This window comes from Carlito syrichta, unplaced genomic scaffold (genome assembly GCF_000164805.1).
Source record: "Carlito syrichta isolate Samal-C Ts95f unplaced genomic scaffold, Tarsius_syrichta-2.0.1 Scaffold120525, whole genome shotgun sequence".
In the NCBI taxonomy this organism is placed as follows: Eukaryota; Metazoa; Chordata; class Mammalia; order Primates; family Tarsiidae; genus Carlito; species Carlito syrichta.
The window spans coordinates 46315-57738 of record NW_007064621.1 but is presented as its reverse complement, the minus strand read 5'-3'; the positions used below and the strand labels follow the sequence as shown (position 1 = coordinate 57738).

The window sequence follows — 11424 nt, the reverse complement described above, 5'->3', positions numbered from 1 at the left end:
TCAACTGGACAGGAGGATATGTTTTTTTCTTTGAGATACATTGCACATTAAAGTGAATACAGTACATAATAATGTACTGTACATGTCAAAATTATTAAGAGTAAATTTTTTTAAATTTCTGAATATTTTTTAGCCTCCTCTACTTTGAAGGGAGAGAGTAAATTTTATTTTTTTTTTTTTAATTTTTATTTTTTTGAGTTGGAGTCTCACTCCGTCATCCAGACTGGAGTGCAGTGGCCACTTCTGGCCACCGCAGCCTCCACCTGCTGGGTTCCATCGATCCTTCCGCCTCAGTCTTCCAAGTAACTGGAACTACAGGTGCATGATACCACGCCTGGTTAATTTTTGGATTTATGTAGAGATGAGGTCTCACCAAGTTGCCCAGGTGAGTCTCGAACCCAAGGGCTCAGGCAATCCACTCACCTCAGCCTCCCAAGTCGCAGGATTACAGGCTGAGCCACCAAGCCCGGCTGTAAATTTTAAATGTTCTCACCACAAAAATAAGTATTTGAGGTGATAGTTGTTTTTTTTTAAAGTCAAAGTCTCTTTCACCCAGGCTGGAGTGCAGTGGCATGCTCACGGCCACTGTATCCTCAATCTGCTGGGCTCAGGCAATCCTTCTGCCTCAGTCTTCCAAGGAGCTGGAACTACAGGCATGTGCTACACACCAGGCTAATTTTTTAATTTACGTGAACAAGGTCTCGCCAAGTTGCCCAGGTTGGTCCCAAACCTTGGACTCAGGCAATCCTCTCGCCTCTGCCTCCCTAAGTGCTGGGATTACAGGCTTGGGTCACTGTGGCTTGGGTCACTGTGCCTGGCGAAATAAATATGCTAATAGTTTCATTTAATTGTTCCATATTGTATTCATAAATCATGACATGACTTTGTACCCCATAAATATATACAAGTTGTCAATTTACACAATTAAAGATTAAAATTTTTAAAAATAAGTAAAAGGTGACAGCAACAAAAAAGATGGGCAGACAGAAAAATAGGTGAATACATAAGATAGGTATAGTTTATTAAGCAAATATAGCAAAATGTTAGGATTTGTTAAGTCTTTATGTTGAGTATTTGGGTGTTTATTGTCCTTTTTATTTCTTCTTCTTTTTTTTTGAGTTGAGTTGGAGTCTCACTCTGTTGCCCAGGCTGGAGTGCAGTGGCACGCTCACCACCACAGCAGCCTTCACCTGCTGGGCTCAGGCAACCCTTCCACCTCAGCCTTCCAAGTAGCTGGAATCACAACCGGCTAATTTTTTTGGGGGGGGAGGCGGTTATTGTAGAGTCGAAGTCTCACCATGTTGCCCAGGTTGGTCTCAAAACCCTGAGGCAATCCTCTCACCTACATCTTCCAAAGTGCTGGGATTACGGTCGTGAGCCACCGTTCCCGGCTTATTGTCCTTCTTTGTGTTAAAAAAATTTTCAAAACAAAAAGTTGGAAATAATTCTCATATTATTCTGATTTTTGTACAGTAACAGAAAACATTCCAGGCTGCAGCTCATTAATATTATTTCTTCTTTGTTCTCCTGAGGAATCAAAAGGTTCTCATTTATGATATTTCAAAAGGCACATTAAGAAGCATATTCAAACATTGTCTCAGTTTGGCTTTAATATTATTTTATTAAAAATTTTTGAATTTGTAAATATTAAAACACTGAAACTTGCTACTGACACAAGAATGTCAATGTACTAACAATAAAATCAAAAGAAGCTAAACTATTTAGAAGCAGTAGCAACTCCATAATTCGAAGATAATTTAAACAGGCAATTTTCAGAGTGTTTCATAACGAAGGCGCAAAGCAGCTTTTCAGCCTGCAGTGATGCTGCTACACCGGCAGATGGCGCTGCAAAGCTTCTCTGGTGCAGCGGGAAGCCCATTTACCAATGGCGGTAGCAATCTCTTAGCTTGAACTGAGGAGTTCGTATTCGAATTTATTATTATTATTTTCTACTGCTTATTGCAGTTACTCTTATACTACTTACACTGGTACAGAAGAGCTTTAACAACTAGTTGAGCCGTACCAGTACCAGCCAGCTGAATGTCAGCGCTGTTCCTATTAGGACAGTAACCACCCGGCACCGGCCTAAGGGGACTCTAAATACCACGCCCGCCACTCCCCAAGGCTTCTTCCATCACTAATACCCACCTTCCTGAATCTTCAACCTTTCTTCCTTCACTTGATCCTTCTTCCTAACAGTATGTTAAAATGCTCCAAACCCTCCAAACTTAAAAAGTTCCTCGTTCCATATACTTTGCTCCCTCCGTTTTTCTTTAACCTCAATCATTGCCAAATATCTTGAAAACTAGGTCCTCACCTCTACCGCCCCCACCATACTCCTCCAAATTATTCTTTAATCTTCTGACATCCGGGGCCTCTAATTTCACCTCTCCAATGGAACTGCTCCCACCAAGACCAAGGCCACTCATGACTGACGGATGCCCTTCATTCTTCCTGCCACAAGGCCTCATCGGCATTCCACACTGCACTGACTTCCTTCTCAGCTTCATCACACCACACTTGCTAGGTTTTCCTGTCTGACTCCTTTCCCTGCTTTTCCTTTTTATATGTTCTCTTTCTTCTTTGGCCTTTTCTTCCCCCACCTATATGTTCACGATACCCAAATCTGTCTCCAGCCACAAACACTCCTTCTCCGAGCTAAACCCTGCCTTAGGAAATGGCCTCATGATCCACCCAGCTGCCAAGTCAGAAACATGATGTACACTCTTGACTTTTCTTTTCCTTCCCCTACACAGCAAAGCAATCCCAAGACCTGTCAATTCGATCTTCTAAACATCCCATAAAAGTATTTCTCTTCTTTCCGTCTTCCACTACCTTAATTCTGGTTTCCATTTTCTCCCACTGGGATGGTTGCAAAAACGCCTGATCTCACCTTTCCAAACCAGTCTCCACACTGCAACCATAGTGATCGTTCTAAGGACAATTCTCTCCTTTTTAGTCTTAGGCTTAAATTTCATCCATGTTTCTCTGGATAAAGCCTAAATCTTCAACATGGCCGACAAGGCCCAGCAATGGCCGCCTCTCCAGATTTACCTTTCCCCACTTCTCTCTTGCACCCTCTGCTCCAGTCACGCTGAACAAGTTGATCTTCTAAAGTTGTCGTGTTCTTTGTCCTTTGCTATCTCCCCTGCCTGGAACGCTGTTCCCTTATGTCTAGTTAACTCCTACCCAGTCTTTAGGCCTCACTTTGGATCTCTGTTCCTCTAGGAGCTTTCCAAGACTCACCAAGACTGGCTGAACTGCCCTAATTGGATTTTCACATACCAATTCTGATTTTTTTTAATCTTATATAACCTGCTATACTGACACAGTTCCCAGCCCTGTCCCCACTCCTTCCTGATCAGTATTCCAAGGCCCTTCCTATATGGAGCCACCACTACCCCATGGAATCTTGTACCATCCTTCTCTCAGCATTCATCCTACTTTTTTCATAATTGTCTATGTGTTTCCATTCTCCAATAAATTATGAGCTTCACAAAGGACCATTTCTATTTCACTTACCACTTAGCAGTGACTAGCAGATAGTAATTGCTCAATAAGTATTCTGTGGGTGAATGAAACTTTGGAATGATTATTGTACCATCCACCTTATTTAGTTATGACAGTTCAATAGATACATATAAAGAATTAAATAATTTACATAGTGCCATAGCTATTTTATTATATTATTATTATTAGTGACTGGCTGTTCTATTCCTTAAGGGTAGGATCTATGTCTTATTTGATTTTTTGGGGGGGTGGTGCCCAGAACTCAGCAAGTCTGGCACATATTGTTTTTAACCAATTTTTGTTGACCGTATCAATGATTTTAAGAAATCAAGAAACAAAGTCCCCGGTAATTGAACTATCCTACAACACACACAGCTACCTTATTCCAGAACCAGGACTAGAACCCAGTATGGAAAAAGGGAAGCTTGGAAGGAACTTCATGTCTAAATGAAGTTCCAGCATGGATGAGACAAGCTCTGGTTTCTCTCCAGAGACTTCCCAGTAGTGGGAACTGCCAGAATCCCAGATCTCCATGGTCAAGTATCTACATAGCAGACATGATCCAGACAAAAGGGATGGGAGACTGGACCCCTGCTTTCATTTGTCCTTTTATTTTCTTTTTCTTAGAGTAGGAGTCTCACTCTATCTCCCAGACTGGAGTGCAGTGGCATGCTCACAGTCACCACAGCCTCAACATTCTGGGCTCAGGTGATCCTTCCACCTCAGCCTTCCAAGTAGCTGGAACCAAAGGCACATGCCACTATGCCTGGCTAATTTTTTTATTTCTCATAGAGATGAGGTCTCACCAAGTTGCCTTGGCTGGTCTCGAATCCCTGGACTCAGACAATCCTTTCGCCTCACGTCCCAAAGTGCTGGGATTAAAAGTGTGAGCCACTGTGCCCAGCATTTTAGTCAGTATCAATCTCAGCCTCAGACACTGGCATTGGGGCTCTATTTATGCATCCCCTGCTTGATCTGTTTGCCCCTAAGATAGTTCCTTTCCTGGTGCTACTTTCCTGTGCAGTGAGAAAGTCACTGACAGGGGCCTGGGAAGTTTTTAGTATAGTTCCTTGTGAAGGCTAGACTTGCCTCCTGTCGGGTCTTCAGCATAAAAATTCCCCATTCCTCAGCTGTGCATCTGGCTCCTGGTCTCAGCTCTTCACCCCTACCCCAGACATTCCCAAATGCCCCTGGTGAAATACTTGAGATAGTAAAAGATAAAGACGAGAAGAGAAGCATCAGAGGAGGCAGAGGCACAAACAGAATACTAATTTTTCTCCCTTCTCTCCACCTTTTGAGGAAATGAATTCAATGTCCTCACCTCCAGCAGTAGAGAAGTCCTCTGAGCATCTCTAAAAATCATGAATTCTCAAAGGAAGCTGAGCTGGGATCCCCTTTTGTCCATCAGGAGAAGACTTACTGGCAGGGCTAAAGAGCCTCAGATGGGAGACAGGTGGATTTTTTCTCTCAAATGGGATTTCTCTTTTCCAGCACATTTTGGGCAACCTTCAAGTACATTCACATGCTAGTAGTATTTAAACTTTGCACTAAAGTGAAGATTCCAGGACTATGTCCTCATTGGGACCAATGCAGGGATGAACTTGAAGGAATGTGTGACCCAAACACTTCAGTCTCTTCTAAATATAATATCTTTTGCTCCTTGGTTAACGGGATCTCTGCTGGCATTAGAAAAACTGCCCAGTGACACAGAACCTGAATGGGATGCTTTAGAGGGAAGAGAAAGAATCTGGTACTCCTTCTCCTCACCCCTCCACCCAATGGTCAACCTGCCAAACTATGCTTTTTGCTACCATCTAACTCAGACAACACTGTGGCAGTGGATAAAACAAAGCCCATTGTCTTTTTTCTCCTAGAATTAAATCTAGGAGTCTAGATGCAGGCTTAACAAGGTGCCCTGACTCACAAGAGAGCTGATCTCTGCTGAAATGCAGAGATGAAACCCTACAATGGCTCTAGCCACCTGCTGATCTCTAGCTCAGACCCTGCACTGGGTCATCTTTGCTCCACGCCCAAACCATAACAAATGGGAATCAGGAGGCTGGTTCTGTGCCCTCCCCCAACCCCATGTATCTCATATACCTGTGGCTACCAGGTAAATAACGAAACTTAACAGAGTACTTAAAGGGCTGTTCTGCTCAAATCACAAATGTGCACGCCAGTTGTCTGCCAGTAATCAAGACTCTACTCGTACACATTTAATCAATGTTTTCACAAGCATTTTGTCTTCACTAAAAATTTATATCAACAGGAAATCCTAGATTTTTATACTGCATGAGCCCCCAGGATTTTAAAAACATTATTCACCCTTCTTAATCCAAAAACTTGGGTGTCTGAGGATGGGGTCTTGATCATGGCCAGGATGCAAATTCATGCAGGCCCTGCTGGCGCATCTTTATATGCTTAGCTCAAGTCTAGACACACGACAGACCCTCAGTAAATACCTGTTGAATCTGAATAATTCTGTAAAACCTCACTTGGAGACATCAGCTTGGAACACCTCTCTTACTGCTCCTTCTCCCAGAAGCTCATGGTATGACCCAGGTCTGGCAGCAGGGGGCACACAAGGCTGCTGCTCAAATCAGCAAGAATGGCTCAAACTCCACAAAAGGGGTTGGATTTAGATCTCTCCTCTCCAGGTAGGTAATGGGATTCCTAAGGTGCTGAGTGTGAGAGTGGCAGAGTGAGGTTTCAGGGCCTAAGAACCCACTCAATTAACCCCTAAGAGAATTTTTCTTTGCAAAGAGAATGCACAAAAAAGAAGGGAGAAGAGGAGAGAAGCCTCCCTCAGCTGTCAGACTGAAACAGCTGTTCTCACTTCAGTTCACCTGGGGAAGGGGCTACAAAGCAGACAATCTTTATTCACACTTGGGGCAGCAGAGGGGAGATAACCCCATGTCAGTCCAAAAGCAAAGATATTGGGTGGGAAGATGGCTCCAGGCAGGGAACTCAGCACTCGTCCTCACCCAGCAGGGCATACGGGTTTCGGGCAGCCAGGCTGGACCCTGGAGCTGAGGTTGGGGTGTCCTCATCCCCTTCTCCCTCCTCATCCGCATCCCGGTCCTCCTCTCCCTCCTCCTCACAGGAACTGCTCAGCTCTTCCTCTTCCTCCTCCTCCTCGTCACCTGCTGGCCCCACCCTGCCCTGCAAAACCACCAGCTCCGTGGTCTCTGGATGGGACTCCCATGTGCCTGGGGAACCAAAACAAGAAAAAGAGTGGAGGAGAATTTTGAGCAAGGAACTAAACCAGAAAAGATAGGGAAGAGGTAAAGACTAGTGATAATCTATAGCTGCTGGCATTCATTCATTCACTCAACCTCCCATGTGCAGGGTGCTGAACAGAAGCTTTGTACACATCAATTTCAACCTTCACAACTATCTTACTAGGAGGAAGTTACTACCCTCAGTTTGCAAATCAGAAAACCATCTCAGCTGTTATGTGACACAGAGATGGCCAACAGGTGCAAAATCCAGGTGTGACCCTTGCTCTGTCTGGCCACAAAGCCAACACCCTTTTGCCTACACTATAGCATGGGGTTGGGGAAGAATATTCGGCTCTGACCTTTCTGTTCACTGTAGCCGGGGGGATGAAAACACAGGCTAAGGCGGCCATCCACTGCCAGCCGTAGGAGGCTGTTGGCTGCTCTGTATACATCATTCCGAGCCGCCTTGGCTGTCTTATAACCACGTTTCTCTGCCCAGGCTGGAGAGAGGAAAAATAACGGGAAGAAAAGGCTGTTAACTAGGTACCAGTCATCACATCCCCACTCCCATAACACGTCCTTCCAGTTTTCCCCAAATCATTCCAGGCCAGAGATCTTGCTTGCCCTACATCAAAAATCTAGGAGTGAGTGGACAACTGCTTTATCAATGGCAGAATCTCTGAGGAGAGGAAAGGAGGCAGGTTAGAGTAAAAGGCAAGGCCAGAAGGCTGGCAGGTAAAGAGAGCAGCTGAAACCAGGTGGGAGAAGCCAGGCACATGAACTCACCTTCACAAATGTCCCAGGCACACCAGGGGTGCTCTGCTGAGGGGTCCTCTGCCTCTGGGTGGCGCAGGTGGAGTAGGGCCTGCACTGGGATTCGGGAAGCCAGATAGCCCACAGCGGTGTAGGGCTCCTGGATCTGAGCAATGGGGTAGATCCCTGCCAGGACCTGAGGGAAATGAGCACTCAGCACCTTTTTCAGTGTCCTACCGTCTCTCCCTCTCCATCCCTCTCTGCCCTCATACCTGCAACTGCCTGGGCAGAAGAGACGGGAAGATGAGACCGGGGCAGTCACAAAGCTTCACAGAGGGAGTGAGAAAGTAAGTCTGGAAGTATCGGGTATGGCCCGGGGTTCTGGAGACACTCACAACCTTCCGCCCCACTAGCCCGTTGATCAGTGAAGACTTTCCCACATTGGGGAAACCTGAGGAAGGCAAATAAAACTAACATTTGTCAGGTCTTTATTCTTTGATGGGCAGGACTTGATGCTGTCATCATAGGCAAAAAGGGAATTAAGGCTCAGAAATTAAGGAAGCTGTACTGCAAATCACAAATCAGGTTCTAGACTGCCAGGGTTAAATCCTGGCCTCTCCTCTTAACAGCTCTGTAACCTCAAGGCAATTTACTTAACTTTCTGAGCCTCTGTTTCCCCACTTTACAGTACAGATATCTCCTACCTCAGAGTGGTCAGGATTAAATGAAACAGTCAATGCAACTGCGTGGATCAGCACCTGAGTGCCTAGTACACGTGACACTCATCTCATAATAATTACCATGTCCTGTCCAAGGAGAAGACTGGAAGCCTTGGGGCTCACTGCCACTCTGCTCACAACCACCACCCTTTTCTTCTGGCTGACTGCATCTCTCTTCCAAAAAGCATCTCCTTTACTCCACCCTCAGCTCCCCACTCCCACTTCAGTTGACCTGGCACCTCACACCTCCACAGCCTCAATTTCAGCATCCCTCTCTGCCCCGACAGCCCCTCTTTCCAGCTCGCTTATTCTGGTTTCCCCATTTTGATGAGTCTTTGACCCTAACACGCTATGCAACACCCAACTCATGTCCTCAATTTTCTTCTTACCCAACTCAGAGTCCAAGACCCAGATCTACAGTCAGTCTTATTCACAGACCAGGAACCCCCTGGTCCCACCTCTTCCCACTATCTTACTTACCTGGCAAAACCCCAACCCTGTAAAATGCAACTTTCCTCATTCAGCAGCTGCTCCTGGGATGCTGACTGTGGCTGAGAAAAGATGTACCACTATGCTGACTGTGCTCCTTTACAACACATTGAAGTATTTCCTTTCAGAAGGATAGAGGAGTTCTCCTTTGATAACCCCCACTCTGTCCCCTTTGTAGGAAACTCCTTAAAAGACTTATCTATTTTTTGTCACCACTTTTTCCTGCCATCTTCTTTGTGACCATAAACTATAACATACCCAAAATGCACAGAGCAGAACTTAAATGAGCAGCCTAATGAACCCCATGCCACCCAGTGTGTGAGACACTTCCACAGAGGCCCCAGTTATCCTTCTGGATCATTACCTTCTCCCTCCACACATATGAGCCTTATCCTGACCTTTAAGGGAATCCCCCTCCTTATGTTTCTCCTTCATTTATAATCTGTGTATCCCTCAACAATGCAGCTTAAGTTATACAAACAAAATTATGCGGTACAGATGCTGTTGTGTGGGGCTCCTTTCACACCATTATGAGAGGTTCTCCATGTCCTCTCATGGCCTACTCCAATCTGGTTTTCTCTCCTTCACTCCACTGTAATCTCTGAACTTCATATTACCAAGCCCGCTGAGCAAGTCTCTGTCTCCTCTCACTCAACCTGTGTATCAACATTTGACACAGCTGATCCTCCCCTTCCCCTTCAAACACTTTTTTATTGACTTCTGGGACATTCCTTTTGTGTTCCTCCTTCTCACTCTCCCTTGCCCAATTTCTAAATGTTGGCTTGCCCTAAAGCTCAGTCTCTGGCCTCCTTTTCTCCACCTTCCTCCTTCCTCTCCTACACCTCATGCTGGAGTCTCACTCTGTCACCCAGCCTGGAGTGCAGTGGCACGCTCACAGTCACTGCAGTCTCAATCTGCTGGGCTTAGGCGATCCTTCCACCCCAGCCTTCCAAGTAGCTGGAATTATAGGCACACATCAACACACCCTGCTAATTTTTTGATTTATTATAGAGATGAGGTCTCATCAAGTTGCCCAGGCTGGTCTAGGTCCCATGGGCTCAGGCAATCATCTCACCTCAGCCACCAAAAGTGCTGGGATTATAGGGGTGAGTTACCACGCCCAGCCAACCACATGGCTTTAATTACTACTTATATCCATCAAAGATTCCCCAAATTTAAATCTTTCCTAAATTCAAATCACCAGTCCTCTCCTCTCCCGAGTGCCTGACTCCCATATACACTGTCTAGTCAACATTTCCACTAATGATATCTAAAAAGAATCTCCAATTTGATTTCTGATCCCTCTCCTATCCCCAATCCCCCCACATCTGCTTCTCTTCCAGGCCTCCCAGCTCAGTATCTCCAGTTGCTGAGGACAAAAATCTGCTTCTTTATTCCTCGCTTTCTCTCATGTGCCAAGGACAAGCCATCGGCAATCTCACTTCCTCTATCTTCAAAACATATTCTGCTTCTGGCCCTGTCTCACCACCTCCACCTCTTGCTCCCTACTCTAAGCAACCCATATTTCTCCCTAGACTATTAAAATAGCCTGACTGCTCTCTCTGCTTCCTTTCTTGCCCACCCTCCACAATTTATCCTCTACTCAGTAGATAAACTTCTAAAAAAGGAAATCACAGTGCCATTCCCCTACTCAAAACCTACCACTGGCTTTTCACAAGACAGGATAAAATCCAAAATGCTGGTCAGGCACGGTGGCTCATCCTGTAATCCCAACACTTTGGGAGGCCGAGGTGTGGATTGCCTGAGCCCTTGGGTTCGAGACCAACCTAGGTAAGAGAGAGACCTCATCTCTACCATAAACCAACAAGTAGCCAGGCGTGCCTATAGTTCCGGCTACTTGGAAGGCTGAGGTGGAAGGATCACCGGAGCCCAGCAGGTCAACGCTGGGGTGGCCGTTAATATGCCACTGCACTCCAGCCTGGGCAAGAGAGTGAGACTGCAACTTAAAAAAAAAATCCAAAATGCCTGTCATAGCCACGAGACCTATATTATGATGTGGCCCCTGGTGACCCTCTTGACCTCATCCCTGAAACTCTTCCCTGGCTTCCAGACACCAGTTCTTACTGGTCCTAGAGCCACCAGGTTCACTCCCACCTCAAGACACTTTCCCCATAGCTCCAAATGGCTCACTTCATCTAATCATCCAGCTCTCTCCTCTGGGAAATTTTCCCTTAGCACCCCTCCTCTCTAGTCACTCTCTAGACCCTTTCATTGCTTTATTTCTTTCACTGCCTCTAAATAATATGATTTCAGATAACAAATCACATTTACTCACAGGAAAATAAGCTCTGTGTGAGCATAGGGACCTTTTTGACATTTTCACAGCAGCATGTCCCAGAACAGCACCTGGCACCTGGGAGGTGCTCAGTAAATATTTGTTGAATGGATAAATGAATGAGAGCAGAGGAAAAATCCAAACTCAGGGTTGCCTTTGCCACAGCAAACACTCTCCCTATCACACTGCCCTGAACAGAGATAAGTTAGTGCAGAGGCTACTGAGAGAGAACACAGGCCCCTATGAGGAGCCTAGGATCAGAAATCAAGGGAAGGAGAGCCAGGGTGAAATGACTAGAAAGAGGAACAATCACTCAGAAGTCAAGCAAGTTTTTCCTAAGACTAAAAGTACATTGAAAGATAAATCGAGCCGGGCTCAGTGGCTCAGCCTGTAATCCCGCGCCTTTGGGAGGCTGAGGTGAGTGGATTGCCTGAGA

General features: G+C 45.7%; 1 protein-coding gene across 2 annotated transcripts in view; it reads right to left on the bottom strand.

Moving 5' to 3' along the window:
• Positions 1 to 6355: 6355 nt before the first annotated feature.
• The window catches only part of GNL1 (G protein nucleolar 1 (putative)), an 11705-nt gene continuing 6636 nt past the window's right edge, over positions 6356 to 11424 (bottom strand). Inside the window, exons 9-12 of one of the 2 annotated variants that reach the window (XM_021707576.1) lie at positions 7757 to 7935; positions 7518 to 7680; positions 7091 to 7231; positions 6356 to 6719 (exon numbers count right to left, since the gene is read on the bottom strand). In XM_021707576.1, coding sequence (XP_021563251.1) covers positions 6478 to 6719; positions 7091 to 7231; positions 7518 to 7680; positions 7757 to 7935 — 725 coding nt within the window. In that variant the 3' untranslated portion in view covers positions 6356 to 6477. The remainder of the gene's footprint in view (positions 6720 to 7090; positions 7232 to 7517; positions 7681 to 7756; positions 7936 to 11424) is intronic. The other variant, XM_008048107.2, reaches the window with a different exon arrangement.